General features: G+C 64.6%; 9 protein-coding genes across 9 annotated transcripts; 4 read left to right on the forward strand and 5 right to left on the reverse strand.

Annotated features, from left to right (window-relative positions):
- Nucleotides 1-400: 400 nt before the first annotated feature.
- JCM10292_000113 (complex I NDUFA5 subunit family protein) lies at nucleotides 401-948 on the forward strand (the record flags this gene model as incomplete). The annotated part of the gene is made up of 2 exons (XM_076647219.1): nucleotides 401-774; nucleotides 852-948. The coding sequence occupies 2 exons, from the start codon at nucleotides 401-403 to the stop codon at nucleotides 946-948; spliced, it is 471 nt and encodes a 156-aa protein (XP_076507146.1).
- A 300-nt stretch (nucleotides 949-1,248) lies between these two features.
- On the reverse strand, nucleotides 1,249-2,908 carry JCM10292_000114 (eS7 family ribosomal protein; the record flags this gene model as incomplete). Its single annotated transcript, XM_076647220.1, has 6 exons — nucleotides 1,249-1,330; nucleotides 1,392-1,480; nucleotides 1,875-2,033; nucleotides 2,157-2,393; nucleotides 2,472-2,486; nucleotides 2,906-2,908. 6 exons carry the CDS (start codon nucleotides 2,906-2,908, stop codon nucleotides 1,249-1,251), a joined length of 585 nt encoding a protein of 194 aa, XP_076507147.1.
- Nucleotides 2,909-3,248: 340 nt separating this feature from the next.
- JCM10292_000115 (uncharacterized protein) lies at nucleotides 3,249-5,432 on the forward strand (the record flags this gene model as incomplete). The annotated part of the gene is made up of 6 exons (XM_076647221.1): nucleotides 3,249-3,599; nucleotides 3,711-3,732; nucleotides 3,797-3,831; nucleotides 3,890-3,921; nucleotides 3,984-4,627; nucleotides 4,690-5,432. 6 exons carry the CDS (start codon nucleotides 3,249-3,251, stop codon nucleotides 5,430-5,432), a joined length of 1,827 nt encoding a protein of 608 aa, XP_076507148.1.
- A 153-nt stretch (nucleotides 5,433-5,585) lies between these two features.
- On the reverse strand, nucleotides 5,586-7,957 carry JCM10292_000116 (uncharacterized protein; the record flags this gene model as incomplete). The annotated part of the gene is made up of 12 exons (XM_076647222.1): nucleotides 5,586-5,637; nucleotides 5,708-5,822; nucleotides 5,926-5,984; nucleotides 6,090-6,109; nucleotides 6,175-6,212; nucleotides 6,291-6,429; nucleotides 6,482-6,504; nucleotides 6,567-6,783; nucleotides 6,893-7,248; nucleotides 7,307-7,376; nucleotides 7,433-7,597; nucleotides 7,658-7,957. 12 exons carry the CDS (start codon nucleotides 7,955-7,957, stop codon nucleotides 5,586-5,588), a joined length of 1,554 nt encoding a protein of 517 aa, XP_076507149.1.
- Nucleotides 7,958-8,280: 323 nt separating this feature from the next.
- On the reverse strand, nucleotides 8,281-9,446 carry JCM10292_000117 (uncharacterized protein; the record flags this gene model as incomplete). Its single annotated transcript, XM_076647223.1, has 4 exons — nucleotides 8,281-8,829; nucleotides 8,891-8,976; nucleotides 9,064-9,162; nucleotides 9,239-9,446. The coding sequence occupies 4 exons, from the start codon at nucleotides 9,444-9,446 to the stop codon at nucleotides 8,281-8,283; spliced, it is 942 nt and encodes a 313-aa protein (XP_076507150.1).
- Nucleotides 9,447-9,743: 297 nt separating this feature from the next.
- JCM10292_000118 (uncharacterized protein) lies at nucleotides 9,744-10,615 on the forward strand (the record flags this gene model as incomplete). The annotated part of the gene is made up of 3 exons (XM_076647224.1): nucleotides 9,744-10,086; nucleotides 10,205-10,347; nucleotides 10,541-10,615. 3 exons carry the CDS (start codon nucleotides 9,744-9,746, stop codon nucleotides 10,613-10,615), a joined length of 561 nt encoding a protein of 186 aa, XP_076507151.1.
- A 75-nt stretch (nucleotides 10,616-10,690) lies between these two features.
- ABZ2 (aminodeoxychorismate lyase ABZ2) lies at nucleotides 10,691-11,735 on the reverse strand (the record flags this gene model as incomplete). The annotated part of the gene is made up of 5 exons (XM_076647225.1): nucleotides 10,691-10,771; nucleotides 10,838-11,091; nucleotides 11,170-11,277; nucleotides 11,358-11,427; nucleotides 11,496-11,735. 5 exons carry the CDS (start codon nucleotides 11,733-11,735, stop codon nucleotides 10,691-10,693), a joined length of 753 nt encoding a protein of 250 aa, XP_076507152.1.
- Nucleotides 11,736-11,834: 99 nt separating this feature from the next.
- Nucleotides 11,835-12,485, forward strand: GNA1 (glucosamine 6-phosphate N-acetyltransferase; the record flags this gene model as incomplete). The annotated part of the gene is made up of 3 exons (XM_076647226.1): nucleotides 11,835-12,266; nucleotides 12,329-12,359; nucleotides 12,424-12,485. 3 exons carry the CDS (start codon nucleotides 11,835-11,837, stop codon nucleotides 12,483-12,485), a joined length of 525 nt encoding a protein of 174 aa, XP_076507153.1.
- A 100-nt stretch (nucleotides 12,486-12,585) lies between these two features.
- JCM10292_000121 (uncharacterized protein) lies at nucleotides 12,586-15,014 on the reverse strand (the record flags this gene model as incomplete). The annotated part of the gene is made up of 5 exons (XM_076647227.1): nucleotides 12,586-12,801; nucleotides 12,885-13,337; nucleotides 13,400-13,544; nucleotides 13,632-14,135; nucleotides 14,194-15,014. The coding sequence occupies 5 exons, from the start codon at nucleotides 15,012-15,014 to the stop codon at nucleotides 12,586-12,588; spliced, it is 2,139 nt and encodes a 712-aa protein (XP_076507154.1).
- Nucleotides 15,015-15,662: the final 648 nt, after the last annotated feature.

The following is a 15,662-nucleotide window of genomic DNA, read 5'->3' on the forward strand; positions in this document are numbered from 1 at the left end:
AAAGTGGCAACTTGCTACGGGCCGACGTCGAGGAGAAGACTTTGGCGCCGGAGAGTCCGCAGAGACCGAGGTCGCCGGCGACGGGACCGCAGCGAAGCGTCGCACGTGCCTGCACAGAGCCATGCGGTCTCGGCAAATAGCACGTCACTACCGGAAGAAACGGACGGGAGAGCGGAAAGAAGCAGAAGCCCAAGCGATGCCTACCCAGGAGGAGTACCCGGAGCGGAGGGAGAGCAAGCGAGACTGCGGGACCAGCTGGGCAGGGCGGCCTGCAGCGAGGGAGTTTAGAAGCAGCGGTATCATGACAGACTGAGCGCGTGCGCAGTGTGGCTCGAGGATGACCTCTTGCTCCGCTCCGCCTCCGCAGCTCGTCTCCTCCTCCTCACCGCCCCGCGCCACCATGTTCCGCGCGACCCGCCGCCTGCTGGCCGCCGTGCCCCAGACCGCCGCCAAGGAGACGCCGTCGCTGCGCACCAAGCTCTCGACGGGCATCACGGGCCTCGCCGTGCACCCCGAGCCGCTGAGCGCGCTCAAGCACAACTACGGCTCGCTCCTCACGCTCCTCGAGCAGGCGCCCAAGGCGAGCGTCTACCGCCAGAGCGCCGAGGCCATCACGCGCGAGCGCCTCGCCGTCGTCGAGCGCGCCGGGAGCGAGGGCACCGAGGCGCAGATCGAGCAGGTCGAGCAGCAGATTGGCGCCGGGCTCGTCGAGGAGCTCGTCGACCAGAGCCTCGACGAGCTCAAGCTCGCGGGCAAGATGCTCGAGTGGAAGGCGTGCGTCCCTCGGCCCGACCCCGCTTGCTCCCCATCTCTCGCCGTGCTGATTGGACTCGCTTTCGCTCCCTTTGCAGGTGGGAGGAGCTCGAGGAGGCACCGGCACCAGGGCAGTGGGCACCGTTCCGCGTCACGCCCTCGACCACGACCGCCGACGACCTCCACCCGAACTAGGCGACGCCGACGCACCGACGGAGAGGAGACTCGCCTGGAGGGAGGCGCTGTACGGATTAGCGGGCGCGACGTTGGCGGGACCGGCAGTAATGGGATCCGCTGCACTTGCACACAAGCATCTACACTCTTTGTTGCGCTGTGTGCTGTTCGCCCTGTCCGCCTCTAATTGCTCGCTCGTCTCTTTGCTCTGCCTCGTGCTTCCGCAAGTCATGCTTTCGTTTGCGGCTCCTCTCGTCTCGCCTCGGGTATGATCCGTCACCGCCCGAGTTGCACTGCCTACAACAAAGGGCAAGGGCGGGTTTACGCCGACTCGGCAAACTGGAAGACGACGTTCTTGCCAGTGAGCTTGTGGTAGACCGACGAGAACGAGTCGAGCTTGTACCTGCCAGCGCAAGGTGGGTGAGCTCGTGTGTGCGAGAGCGGAGGGCTGAGCGCCGACGCACTCGAGGTTGGTCGCGTCCTTCTGGTCGAGGAAGACCTTGATGGTCTTCGAGCCGTCGACGGCCTGGCGGGTGCGCTTGCCGGTGATCTCCTACAGAGGTGCCAAGGAGAGGGAAAGGGCAAAAGAGGGGGGTTCGTCGGAAGATCGACGAGAGGGTGCGAGCCGCAATCAGCCACCGTTCTCCGTCCGGCGCGTCCCATCACTTGCTCAAGCAGACCCCGCCCACACATCAGCCTTCATCCGACAAGTTGCGCTTCGCATTCGCTCGCAGCAACTGCTCGTCTGGCTTTTGCTGACAGTGATCGCGGGAAGGAGGGGGAGAGGGGGAGGGAAGGGGGAAGCGGGGACAGGAGGGGGAGGGGTCCTGTTCCTGCCAGGGGCAAACAGAGTGCCGACGTCCGCGCGACGTTTCCAGCGCGCGTCGTCACGAGAGGGAACGGGGATGGACGGGAGAGTGAGAGCAAGACAGAGAGAGGAGACGCACAGTCGGGAAGACGAGGTCCTCAAGGGTCTTCTCGTGAACCTCCTTGAGGGTGCGCGAGCGCGGGCGCTGCTGCTTGACGCGCGAGCCGCGGGTGGGCTTGCGCATCATGCGGCGCTGGCCGATGAAGACGACGTGGCGGTCCGAGAACTTCTTCTCGAGCTGCAGGTGCGCGGAAGGACGGGGGTCAGCTTCGATTGCTCCGATTGCGACGCACGCTCGCACGCATCTCCCCTCGCACGAGCGAAGGTGAAGCAATCGAGTGCAGGCAGTGGTGCAACGCACCTCGCGGGTGAGGCGGCCCTGGATCTTGTGGAAGGCCTTGACCTGGGGGACGGGGACGAAGACGACGATGGCCTTCTTGCCGCCCTTGACGTCGACCTCGCGGGCCGCCGAGATCTGGAGGGGACGGAGCTCGGCCTTGAGGTCGGGGACGTTGTTCTCGAGGTCGAGGAGCGCCTGGGCGACCAGGGTCTCCGTGGCGTCCGGCGCAGTGCGCGGCGCGTTGGCAGTCCTGAAGATCTGTGGAGTGCGCAGCGTGTCAGCTAGGTGGTTCTTATACAGCAAGCGCGAGCGCGTCGTGCAGAGAGGGAGGCTCACCTTGGCGGCGACGGACTGGAGACGAGGCGCGACGATGGGGGGCACACGGTCAGCTCGTTCGTCCTCGTACGGAGAGCCACACACCGTGCTGTAACCCTGCAGCCTGCAAACCCCTCGCCCAGCCCGCGCGAGCCGGTGCTGCCCCTCCACCGCTCGACGTGCTCGTCGTCCCAAGCTCGACTCGCTCCTCGCCGCGCCCTCCCTCGACCTCCCAGCGGCCTGCACGCCCCTGCGTTCTGTGCATGCAACCATGCGCTGGCCGTGCACGGCTTGTCCCGGCGGCAGCGGGCGAGGGCGGGTCGCGTGCGGGTCGCTGAAAAGGCTGCTCCCGGCGGTCGCACTGCGCGGCGTCGCGCGCTGGCGGTTCGAGCGGGACGGAGGCGGGCGAGAGGAGGGTGCACGGCTGGGGCTAGCTGGCAGGAACCTCGACTGACCATTTTGGCGAGGCGGGCAAAGCACAAAGCCGCTCGTCCGCCTGCGCCGCGCTCGCCGTCCACCCGCGCGCGCTCGCCCCCTTTTCCGAGACATCGACAGCGCCCTTTTACAAGCGTGTAGCAGTCTGGGTGGGACAGTCAGTGTACGTCCGACATCACCACCACCCCAGCGTAAGGCCTGCCACTTTTCCGCGACTGTTTGGGCCATCGCCGCCATCCCGCACACCGCTTGCCCGGGATCATCCCTCGCGTCTCTCTCTCGCTCGCTGCTGTGCTCGAGGCTAGACTGGCTGTGCAGACTCGTCTGCTGCTTGCTCGTGCCCTGCGCTGCCGTCCAAACATCATGAGCGCGACACCGTCGTCGTCCGCCCCACCTTCGTCCGCCTCGTCGTCGACCGCCAACCTCGCCGAAGGTGCCAACCCAGCTCAGACCGAGGCAGACCGCAAGCGCGCTCACCGCGCGCAGAAGAAGGCCGAGCAGCAGGCACGCAAGGACGAGCGCAAGCGCTTCGCTCAAGAGCAGGGGATCGACCCGAGCCTCCTGCCCAAAGCCATTGCGGGCGAATTGGCGCTAAATGGCGTCAAGGAGCCCAAAGGATTCAAGCCGCGCGAGTGGGTCACGGTCCCGGTGAACGACGATGGCGATGCTTCCGCGACTGGTGAAGGTCGCAAGGTGTCCATCTTCTCCTGGAACGTGCGTACCTTGCCTTTTAGGTTGCGCGGGAAGCCAAAGTGCTGTTGAAGCGAATGGCAGGGCGCTAGTCCCTCCATGGTGTTGACGCATCGGCACTTCTCCTCCTCGCAGATGCTTGCGCAAGCCCTCGTCCGTAAGTCTGGCACCCAGACATGCTTGCGTACGGCTTACAGACATCCTGACGGTCCATCACGCAGGCCGCGAGCTCTTCCCCGGAAGTGACTGCCTCAAGGTACGCGATCATCTCGCTTTCACTCGCAGAACCTCCTTCTCACTTGCCCGTCCTGCAGGGCAAGGACCGACTGCCAGCGCTGATGGAGCAGTGAGACATCCAGACTGCAGTCAACGCTATGGATCGCTGAGTCTGACGCTCGCTGATTCCAGGGTCCTCTACTACTCGCCCGACATCGCCGTCCTGCAAGAAGTCGACCGATTGTCTGAGCACCTCCCCTCGCTCACGCTCACGCACGGCTACACGTCCTACGTCGGCTATCGCAACAAGTCGCACGGCCTCCTCATCGCTCACGAGAACAGCGTCTTCACGAAGGTTGGCGAGCGCGGGATCCGCCTCGACGACCTCGCGCTCGACGACTCGGCGCCCGTCTCCGCGCCCGCCACGCCGTCCGAGGACGAAGCCGAAGCAGCAGGCGAGAGCGCGGCCGGCTCGCTCGAGATCGCCGGCGACAAGGCCGTCGTCGGCGGCGACGACAAGCCGCCCGCGGCGCTGACCGAGAAGGAGAAGGAGATCCGCGCGCGCCCGCCCGACGCCGCGAGCTCGTCTGCGCGCGCCTCGCGCCGCGCGGCGGGCCTGTCGCGCACGACGCGCAACGTCGCGCTCTTTGTCGCGCTCGAGTTCAAGGACCAGCCTGGGCGGGGCGTCGTCGTCGGCACGACGCACTTGTTCTGGCACCCGTCGCACGTGTACGAGCGCGTGCGACAGACGGCGCTGCTCGTCAAGGAGCTCGAGAACTTCCGTGCAGAGGGTGGGGATGGCGCATGGAGGGACTGGCCCCTCTTCCTCGCTGGTGGTGCGTCCCGAGTTGCGGATCAATCACCTCGCCCCGCATACTGACCCTGCTTGTGTTCGTAGACCTCAACACGCAGCCGCGCGAGCTGACATACCGCCTCCTGACGGGCGCGCCCATCCCTCCCGACCTCGTCGACGACTTTGAGCGCTCTCGCTGCGTCCACTTTTCGGTCGACAAGCTGCACGACCCGTCGTTCGAGCCGCCTGCTCCGCCCGAGCCCGAGGCAAAGGAGGGTGAGGACGTCGCGTCGGACGACCTGTCGCAGCACCCGGACCGGGTCATCAAGAACACGCGGCCGGCGACGGACGAGGACGGCCTCGCCACGCTCGAGCAACTTCAGTTGCTCTTCCGCCACCCTTCCTCTCCCTCTCCCTCCTCTCCATTCTCGACCCGTCGCATTCGCAGCGCTTATGGCGAGTCGTACGGCCTCGTCCCCTCGGAGCGCACAAAGTGGTACTCGTCGCGCCCGCCCGAAGTCCAGATGGGCAACGGGTGGCGCGTCCCCGAGCCTGCCGAGGCGCAGGCCGCGCGCGAGGAGGGCACGTGGGACGAGCGCGTGCGGAGGGGCGACTTTGAGCCGAGGTACAGCAACTTTACGCCGCTGTGGCGGTGCACGCTCGACTACATCTTGCTCCTCCCGCCGCTGGTCAACAGGAAGGAGGGCGGCGACGCGAGGAGGCAGCCCAGGTGGCGCGAGCTGCTGTCGCTGCACGACTTTCACGAGACGTGCGAGCCCGGACTGCCGAGGAAGGGCGTCGAGCCGAGCGACCACGTTGCCGTTGCGACCGTCGTTGAGCTGTTCTAGAACTAGACGTACATGCGCTGCAACAAGAATGTCGCAGCCGGACCCGTTTGGAGTGAGAGAGACCGTGCATTGCGAGGGTGTGCGACAAGGGGTATAAAGAAAAATACAGGAGCGCAAGAAACCGGGTACAGGGGCAAGGGACGCGATCGATGCTCATCCTCGGTCGGTCGAGTCGGTCGCATAGTGCCGCTCGAGTAACCGCGGGCTGCAAGGCAAACGCGAGTCCCTCAGTGACTGCTTGATGAAACGGCGGGAAGACTGCCGAGAGCACGCACAATCGCCCTTCCCAGAAGACCGCCGCGCCGATCATGTCGGTCAAGACGCGCATAAAGTTCGCGTCGTCGTGCAATGAGCGCACGTCGCGCATGTCGACTCGCATGCTCCACGGTTCTGCAGATGCAGGTGAGCAGTGATCAGCGGCCGTTCTACACGCCTAGCACCTTAAAGTTGCCGCCGAGCGGGGACTTCGAGGTGGCATGCAAGCGAGACGCACCTGTGTCGCAGTTCCAGTCGACCGTGCCCGGCGACCAGTGCGTCGCGATCAGGTAACCCCTGCATGTCTCGCGTCAGCTGCTGCAGAAAACACGCTGGCACAAGCAGGTCGGGGCGAGAGATGTCGCTCGACGCAGGCAGCACAATCGAAGGAGCAGCACTTACCGGTCTTTGACGCGCTTCTCCTGCAGATTCGGGGACGCGCCGTCAGCGCCGACTTTGTCAGAATGTGCTAGAAAACGAGACGTACTTGGAAGAGAGACCCGTTCCACCACAAGGGCCGCCCGCCTGCGCGTCAGGATAAATCCTCATCAGCAACTTCTCTCATAGAGAACCCGCCGAATGAGCCAGTGCGCCAGGACGCACGGTGATCGCGGTGAAAGAGGTGGTCGCTCTGGATGAACGTGTCGATCGAGTGCGCCTTAGTATCGGGGTGCGTCAGCTGCCCGATGATGCCGGCGTACTCTCCGTCGAGATGGTACGGGAGGCCGACGAGCTCGAACGCCTGCACGGGGACAGTGAGTCATAAATCCGAGGAAGACTGAAAAAGGACGCACCATCCAGAAGGACTCCTTGTCGCCTGTAGGAACGATCGGGTTAGCCGACAGGTTTCGTACGGCAGCGTTGCATCGACAAGCGTACCGTAGGTGTTCTCGTACGTGACCGCCTCGCGCACCATCCGCGTGTTGAGCCAACCGGTGTACAACAGGCCGTAGACGACGCTCGTGCGGCGCTTGTCGAACACGACGACGCCGCTCTCCATCTCTTCGCGACTCGCCTGGTCTGACCACCAGCGCGACGCGGCCATCTGCGCAGAGGGCTCACGGCCCTTCATGACGTCGTGCCACCACTCGTGAACCTGTTGAGTGATGAGGCAGGTCAGGCGCTGTGGCCGGTTGGGCAGCGGCCACGCCAAGCAGTCGCTTGCGAGCCACATTGCCCGACTAACGAGGTCAGGCCGGACGCACCTGCCCCCAACCAGGGAAGATCTCGCGATCGCGGAAGAAGAGCGTCCCCGTGCGGTTGTACCCAGGGTCGTCAAACATGACCTCTGGGTTCTGGACAAAGATGGCGTCTGCGTCGGCGATGATGACCTCCTCGAACGGGCTCGCGAGGATCGCAAAGCTCTTGATCGCCCATCCGCCGCCGTGGATCCCGACGTGCTGCTCGTCAAAGTGGTTGAGGATGTCGACCGTCTCGACCGAGGGATGTATTGAGCGCAGCGCGGCGCGCTTCTCCGGGATGAGGTCGTCCGAGCCGGCGTAGACGACATGGATGGGCAGGTCGGTGTTGTGCACGTGCTTGAGCGTGGCAATGAGGTGCACTGCAGCGTGAGAAGGTCAGCACTGTTTCACTGGGGAAGGCAGTCAAACAGCACAGACCGGCATAGATGAACTGGTCATTCCCACAGGGGATAATGATGCCTCGTGGGATCTTCCAAGTTGATCGGAGCTGTGCGCGCGACAGTGTCAGCCCGAAGAAGGGAGGTGAAAGGACATCAGACGCACGCCAGCCAGTGTCCTGGGGATCTGCGGCGACTTGTTGATGTAAGGGTAGAGCTCCTGGAGGAGACTCTGGTGATGATGCTGCACGGAGCGCGAATAGAGTGCCTGGGTCGAGGCATTCAGGTTGGCATAGGTGTCGTTTAGGGTCGTGCCGAACTCATCGAGGTCCTGCTCGCCTCGCAACGGGGTCAGCCGAGCTCTGCGCGTTTCCCGACCATGAAGACGCACCATGAGGACCTTTGCGCGGTCTGCATACGCCGCAATGTCTCGCCAGTCGGTTTGGTCCTCGAGCGCCTCCTTGGTGCGGACGAGCACCTTGAGCAGTTCCTGGTCGGCGCCCTCGAGGTCGGCCGCGCTCCTCGCCGCCTGTTCGGTCGAGCTCTGGCGCACGAGCACAACGAGCGCGAAGAGGAGTGTTGCCGCGACGAGGACGAAGGGGAGGCGGCGGGTGCACGAGCGGCGCGAGTTGCGCGACGGGCCGGGCAGGCCCGTGCGGAAGGACGAGACGGACGTGATCTCACGGACCATCCTCCTGGTCGCTCAGCTCGGCGGCGAGAGACGGCGCAGACCCGCTCGGACGGGTTCGAAGTGATCACAGCAAGCGGAGAGACGCGTCGACCTGAGCGCACAGGGGACGCGGAGGCTCGTCAAGAGCGCAGTCAGGCGGATTCTGCCTCGCAACGCGTGCCTGCACGACTGGAGCGCGTTGACAACGCGAGACGAGACGAACGCGCGCGACGGACTCTCCGCACGAGATCCCTCGGACATGCTGCTATTTCCGGCCACTGTTCCTCTCGCTGCAGCGAAAGACGCCGTCTCGTACAAAGCAACCGGGTGGCACAGCAGCCGCGCTACGACTCTCGCCGCTCGCTCACGCTCGCCCTCCTGCTAGTGCGCAACACATCGCGGCACTCCATCCCGATCTCCCTCGCGCCCTCGACGCCCGCGTCCTCCCAGCTGCGCAGCGCAGGCTCCCACGTGCCCCACAGCGCGTCGGCGCGCGCCTTCTCGCCCGGCGTCGACAGGAGCGAGCGGAGGAGGATTGGAAGCGAGAGCAGCGCGGGGAGGTGCACGAGCGGGCGGAAGGGCGCTGCGGGTGACGGTGCCGGGGCGGACGCAGAGGTCGGGACGGTCGTTGCGGTCGACGCGGAGCGCTTGCGCGACTGGGTCGGCGTCGCTTCGAGTGAGGGCGAGTCGGGCGACTCGGGCAGCGTCGACAGGTGCCGCCGACTCGGCGTCTGGGGCGTCTCAGGCGAGCGCGGCGAGGTAGCTGGTCGAGGCGGTGAGTATGAGGCGGACGAGGCAGGCGGGGCGAGAGAGGCGGAGAGTTGCGAGATGGACTGGAACGACGTCTTGAGCGAGTCGAGCGAGCTGTCGAGTGCCTCGGCGCGGCTCTTCATCTGCGATGAACGCAACCCAATCAATTCATCGCCCTGGACGAGAGTACGCAATCTCACGAACCTTGCGGATCGTGTCGCTGGCGTCAATGAGCTCATGGTGGTGATTGTAGACAAGAGACTGCCGCTCGCCGTCGAGTTCGCGGATCTCTGCGCGACCACAACAGATTCGCAGTCAGAACAGCAGATCCGGCAAAGTCAGTCCGATCTGCTGAGCTGCTTGTGTGTGGACCGCACCATTCAGCAGTTCAATCTCCCGCTTAAGGAGGTCGGGAAGGGAAGCGGTCGAAGCGAGGTTTTGGAAGTAGCTGTCGGCGTTGAAGGCGTCTGGTGCGTCTGCATCGGAGTACAATCAGCGTTATTCGAGCTGGCTTGATGCTCGCTGAGAGCTAGCGAGCCGAGTACGACGCACCGAGGTCAGCCGCGTCGCCGGCCTTTGCGGCTCCAAGGCCGTAGTAGTCGCGGAGGCGAGTCCTGCGCTTGCGCTCTGATCCTGCGACGGACGGGCTCGCGCCTCCACCGACAGACGAGACGGCCGACGCTCGGCGCGAGAAGGACGGGGAGGGCGAGGCGAGCTCTGAGATGGAGGCGGGAGCGCGGGTGGGTGTCGCGTAGCTCATGGCAGGCAGTATAGATCTGCTCAAGCTGTGCACGGCTCTGGCGAGAGTCTCGGTCGCAGGAGAGAGGCAGAGGTGGAGCCGCTTTCGCTCGTCAGCCTCGTCCCTCTCGCACCCCTCGCCGCACAGAGCTCGAGCGAGCAGGCAGATCGAGTACCAGCGTAGAACTATACGCCTACGCGCACAACGCGGTTCTCCCGACGCCGTCGTCGTCTTGTCCCGATCCTCATCAGCACAACACTCGACATGCTTCTGTCCCGGCGACCAGGCTTCGTGCCGGCCTGCTGCTTCGTCGTAGCAATGTTCGTGGTACTGGCTACCGGTAGCGCTGCATCAAGACCCCGATCAAGCGCATCAAGGGTCGCCCTCCTCCTCTCGCTCCCTCCCGCAACCCTCGCCATCCCCTCCTTCTCCACGTCGACCGGCGGCATGTCCTTCTGCAAGTGCATCTGCTTCGGCAACACGGCCAATTCGACCATCATCCCGCTCTACCGCCCCGCCGTGCCCTCGAACCCGTGCCTCTCGTGCACCCGCCAGTTCTGCCTCGATCAGAAACTCCCCGCGTGCGTCGGCGCGCAGACGCCCGACGAGGACCCCGACACGGCGACGGGCGAGGGCGGTGACGTCGAGGCAAAGTGCTTCCGTGAGTCCCGGCTCGTCGCCAGTGGTTCTTGCCGCAGTTCTGCCATCCATCCCCGTGGCAGCATCGCTGGTCGAATGCCTGGCCGCGGACGCATCACTGACCGCACTCCGGAATGCAGAGCGCGACTCGCCAAAATCCCATATCATCGTGATCGCCTTCCTCGTCCTCACGTCGACTCTGCTCGTCCTCGCTGCGCTCAAGCACTATGGCCTCGACCTCCCCGCCATCTTTGCTCGCGCGGGCGTCAAGGGCGTCATCGGGGTACGTCACCTTCGCTTTCATGCGCTCGTTGGCGCCAGAGGTCTGCCGGAACGACCAAGTAGCGCATAGCTCGAGGTCCCTTGAAAGATTGCACGGTCTGGGCGCCTCGCGGTGCCCGACGCATTCATCAGCACGCGTCGTCCTGTCGTGACGTGATTACATAGAAGCTGACGTCCTGATATGTGCATTGCAGGAACTCGTGCAGTTGGTGCAAATGACCGTCAACCGGCGAAGAGGCGGGCCGTCGTACAGCTCGGTCGGGCGATGATGGCCACGCGCAACGTACTTGTTCTATCGGTGTCTCTCGCGCTTCGGGTTCTGATCGGAGCAGACAATCTGTGATTCATTCCAGGTCGTCTGGCGAGATGTAAGCAGGAAAGACGCCGCGCACGCCGTTGAAGCAGATGATCTCGAGCGTCCCGCGCTGTATGAACTCATCGTCAGCTCGGTTCCGTCTCTCACTCGCTCGAGTGGTGAGACGAGGACGCACCCGTGCGGCTTCCTTCACCTGCTCAACCGTGACGGCGCCCTCGACCACCTCTCGCCTCTCGAGCAACTCGGCGCGCATGACGCCCTCGAGCAGTCCGCACTCAGTCCTCGGGGTCACGAACGGGTCGCGCGCGTCGCCCGACAGGCGGAACGCGACGTTCGAGATGGTGGCTTCCGTCACTTGGGACGAGGGGTTGAAGAGGAGGACGTCGAAGGGCGGGTCGGAGGCCGCGGGCGAAGGGTAAAGCGTGGCACCTGCGAGAAGTTGTCAGTCGGTGATGAGTGCAATTTGGTGGCGCAGCAGAGCAGTCAGACGCTGATCGCTAGGCGTACCTCGTCGAGCCCGCGCATCGTCGTAGACGGCCCGCTGGCTCGTCTTATACCGTAGGAAGGGCTCGTCATATCTTGTTGGTCCATCGTCTAGGACTAGCCGTACAGGATCTGACCCGAACAAGACGACGAAACAGTGAGGGCCAGCCTCAGAATGAGAGGTTGCGTCGAGAGAAGCGACAGAAACGCACAAGATGGCGTGGGCGTCAACGGGAAGGTTTCCGCTTTGGGCGCTCCAGTCGACAGGATCGAGAGTCGTATCTGTGCGAGTATAGCTGTGCGTCAAGCGAGGTTGCACACAATCGTGAGGAGGGTCTCGTTGTGCGCACCCGCAAGTCGCCCTCGTTCCCGTTCGCCCTCGCCTCCTTTACCGCCCGGTCCAGCTCGTCCTGCATCTGCACGTCTGTGGACATGCCGACCCGCGCGCACCACGACTCAGGGAGCTCTTTGGCGAGTGCAGCATGGGCGGTTCGGAGGCGAGCAAAGTGTCGGGGGAGCAACGAGCAGGCGCGGTCGTGCGCCAAGTAGCTCGTCGACGTGAACAGTGCAAAGTCGTGTGCTCCGCCCATCGTCTCTGGCAGTCCTCTGCTCTCTCTGCTGTGTGCTGCCTTCGCTCAACCCCCTCCTTCGGCTCGTCTGTGCGGGGGTTGCTCCTCGTCGCCACCAAGATGCCTGCTGCCGCGAGCGAGCTGCTGTACAGCGACGAGCACATCCCAGCAGAGCTGCGGGCCTCCCTCCCCGCCGGACTCACGCTCCGCCCGCTCGCGTCGACCGACTACGCTCGCGGCCACCTCTCGCTTCTCGCGCACCTCACCGCCTCGCCCGACGTCGGCGCAGAGGCTTGGGCCGCCCGCTTCCGCGACCTCGAGCGCGTCAACGCCGCACAGCTCACCTACCTCCCCATCGTCATCGTCGACGACGCGGCCGACCGCCTCGTCGCGCAGGCGACCGTCGTCGTGGAGCGCAAGTTCCTCCGCGGGGCTGGGCTCGTCGGGCATGTCGAGGACGTTGTCGTCGACCCGAGCATGCAGGGCAAGAAGCTCGGGCTCAAGCTCATCGAGGTGCTCACCGCCATGAGCGAGAAGGTCGGCGCGTACAAGGTGCGTGCATTGTCCAGCTCTTCTTCTCCTGCGAGCCACGTACTCATGCAGAGAACGCGCAGACGATCCTCGACTGTGATCCGAAGAACGAGTGTGAGCAGCGCTTCTCGCGTCGTCTTCCACCGTACCGCATGCTGATGCACCCTCGCCCTCGCAGCGTTCTACGCCAAGTGCGGATATGAGAACAAGGGCTGCGAGATGGCCAAGTACAAGGAGTGACGGACTCGTCCACACCTCTCACGCGCACCGCAAACAGACACTAGACTCGCTCGTCGTTCCCCTGCTCTTCCTCGCTCGCAATGCAGTACCACCTCTGTGCCTATGCTTCGACCTCTGCCAGCCCGTCAAAGAAGTTGCCCTCGCCGCCCGACCGGTGCTCCTTCTCGGCCATGCGCCGCGCGCGCCCCTTGGCCCCCGGCCCCGGCTGCAGCCCCCCGCCGTCCATCTCGTCAAAGATGCCGAGCGTCCCGAGGCGGTGCGCGACGCGCTCGGCGCCGATCCGCGTGCCGGAGAGGTTGAGCGCGTCGGGACCGAGCTGTGTCGTGTCGAGCCAAGGGGAAGCGAATCAGCGCCGACGCGCGAGACGGGACAAAAGCATGATTCGACAGCAAGGCGCACCTCGAGCATCGAATAGGCTCCCATGACGAAGAAGGGCACGTCCTTGCGCCACTGCAGGTCCTGCGTGAGCGCGGGGAGGCCGTGCACGAGCTCGACCGGGTGGCTCTGCATGAGCGGGCGCACAAAGTCGACCTTTGCCAGGTCGAGCTCGCTGCCGGTCGAGCACACGAGAAAGTCGACGTCCTCGAGCACCGCGTGCACGGGTTCGGCCGCACCGAGGTCGACGTCGCCCTTGACCTTTTTCCGGTCGGGCGTCGTGACGACCTCGAAGCGCCACTTTTTGCGCTCGCCGTCCCACGCCGCGTGCTCGACGTGCGTGAGCGTGCGCAGGTCGAGTCGCCCGCTCTTGGCGTGCTTCTGCGTCAGGTGGTAGAATTGCGGGTTCATCGACCCGCCGTTGCGTGCGCGGCGGATCATGTCGAACCGCTCCGAGAGGTCATCTTCGCGGTAGAACTGCCGGCCGGGCGAACGAAGTCAGAGCGAAAACAGTGACGGCATATGTGAGTGACACGCACGGCCATCTTCTCGACGTTGGCGTATTTCGCGACCCACGGGAGGTCAAAGTCAAAGTGCTTCACTTTGAGGTGCGAGCGGCTCAGGAGCGTGACGGTCGTGACGCCCGAAGCGATGAGCGAGTCGACGATCTGAGCCGAGGTCAAGCTGGTGTATGCGCACGCAACAGTCAGATTCGAAGTGTGGCACACGAGCCCGGAGCCATTGGGAAGGTCAATCCGGCTCGAGACGTACCCGCCACCGATCACGACCGCCCTCGTCGGCTCTCCGCGGCGAAGCTTCTCGCCCAACAAGCCGTCAACAGGCCTGCACCCGGGCAGCGCAAACGCCGACGAGTGACACCACCCCTCGCCGCAGATCGCCTCGCGGTTCCACGGCGCCTGCCTGCCCACCCCCAGCAGTTCCGGCATCGGTGGTAGCGCTTTGCGGATCACAGCAGGCACGTTTGGACGCGTCGACGGCCCGATTGCCATCGCGACAGCCTTGGCGCCGCGCACCTCGCGCGTCCCGTCCGGCCTGACCGACTCGACGATGAACCCCTGCGAAGGCTTGCGCCCGCGCACGTGCAGCGCTCCGTACGAGACGGAAGTGACAGTGGCGTGCGAGACGAGCGGCGCGACGTGGTAGCGGTCGATGAGCTCGGAGTGGATGAAGGAGTGGAAGAGCGGCGTCGAGGGACGGAAGTAGTCGTCGCGGTCGCGCTCGTTGATCATGGCGGCACGACCGACCCGCGAAGGTCTGAACGTACGTTGGTCAGTGAGGAGGCAACAAGGGCTACAGCGCGAGCGAGACTCACGTCTTCTTTCGCTGGTACTTGCTCCGCTCGGCTCCGACGACATTCTTGACCGGCATGAGCTCGTCCTCGCGGCCCATCCGACGTGCGTACGCGACGAGCGCGTCTGCATCAGCCGGCGCAGGATGGAAGAGCATGGGCGAGCGGAGGTGCTGGATCCGCAGGCCGCTGAAGAAGCCGTTCCACCGCGTCATCCACTCTGACCCAGAGCTGTCGAGCACCTGAATCGCGCGTGGCGTAGAAGTCTCCGGCTCGCCGGCTGCAGGCGCCCCTGCAAGCGTGACCTGCTCCGGCTCGACGAGTTTCCGTGCGCCCCAGTGCCCCTTGACCGCCTGCCGCCGCTCCTTCTGCCTGCGTCCGCTCGCGGTTGTGCCCGCCGCGTCGACTCCAGTGACAGTCGAAGCTTGCTCGCGCTTGAGCCAGCTGAGCCGGGCATGCTCCAGATCGGAGTAGAGAGCCGCAGGGCGCGGCTCGGACAGGCGCGCGGCGAGAGCGAGTGCGTGCGGGCCCGCGCCGATAATCAGCAGCGGTGAGTAGGCCGACTCGTCGATGAGGACGGTCGAAGAAGGTGCGGCGTTGGCGCCAACTTTCGGAGGGAAGGATGCAGGTTTGTCGTCGACGGGCGGGAGGCAGCACTCGGACATGCACGAGTCGGCGGTGTTCACGGACGACGTGTCATCGTCACTGCTCGTCAAGTCGACGGCTGCGAGCGAGAACTCGGACGGAGATGGCGAGGAAGGCGAGCCAGGCGAGCCGGGCAGGCTCAGCGGCGAGACATCGGAGACATCGAGGGTTGGCGAGAGCACAGGCGGTGTCGGAAGCATTGTAGAAGTCGTATGAGAAAGACAAAGGACCTAAAGAGCAAAGGAGACGCGACGTAGTGGGGGCGATGACTTGAGGACCCTCGCGACCAGATGTCCAGTCATACAGCGCGGTCCCCTATCAGACGAAGTACGGCGGCTCGGCACCCCGCGACAAGCGTAACATCTGGCTAGCAAACCTAGATGGCGTGCCGGTAACAGAGTACAGACACCGCGGACAAGTGGGTCTGTTATGAAAGCGCGAGAAGCGAGATTCAAGGTCAGCACCCATCGGCTGGGCAGTGCTCAATGACGGACCGGTCTGGTAGCTGATGTACGAACGAGTACATCATTCGATTGACGGCAAGAGGAGGAATTCCTACCGAATGCATGGAACGTAGGAACGGATGCAGAACATTCCCTTCCATCCGGACCTGCCGACACTCATCGACCGCTGGCCGCGCAGTATAAGGGCCAGCAGAGGCTTACAAGTGCTCTGCAGCCGGTCACTCCATACAAAAGACGGGATATGCGGTTCGCGCGAGCTCGTGGGCTGACCCTCGAGGGGATCCAAGCCTCACAGCGCAGCGCAAGGGAAGGACGCATTTGTGTACGCGATCGCATCGAGCTCGAAAGGACATCGCAGCGCTGCAAGTGGCAGGGACCGGTCCA

The sequence above is a fragment of the Rhodotorula paludigena genome (assembly GCF_050403205.1).
Source record: "Rhodotorula paludigena JCM10292 DNA, Rt_paludigena_JCM10292v1_ctg8, whole genome shotgun sequence".
In the NCBI taxonomy this organism is placed as follows: domain Eukaryota; kingdom Fungi; phylum Basidiomycota; class Microbotryomycetes; order Sporidiobolales; family Sporidiobolaceae; genus Rhodotorula; species Rhodotorula paludigena.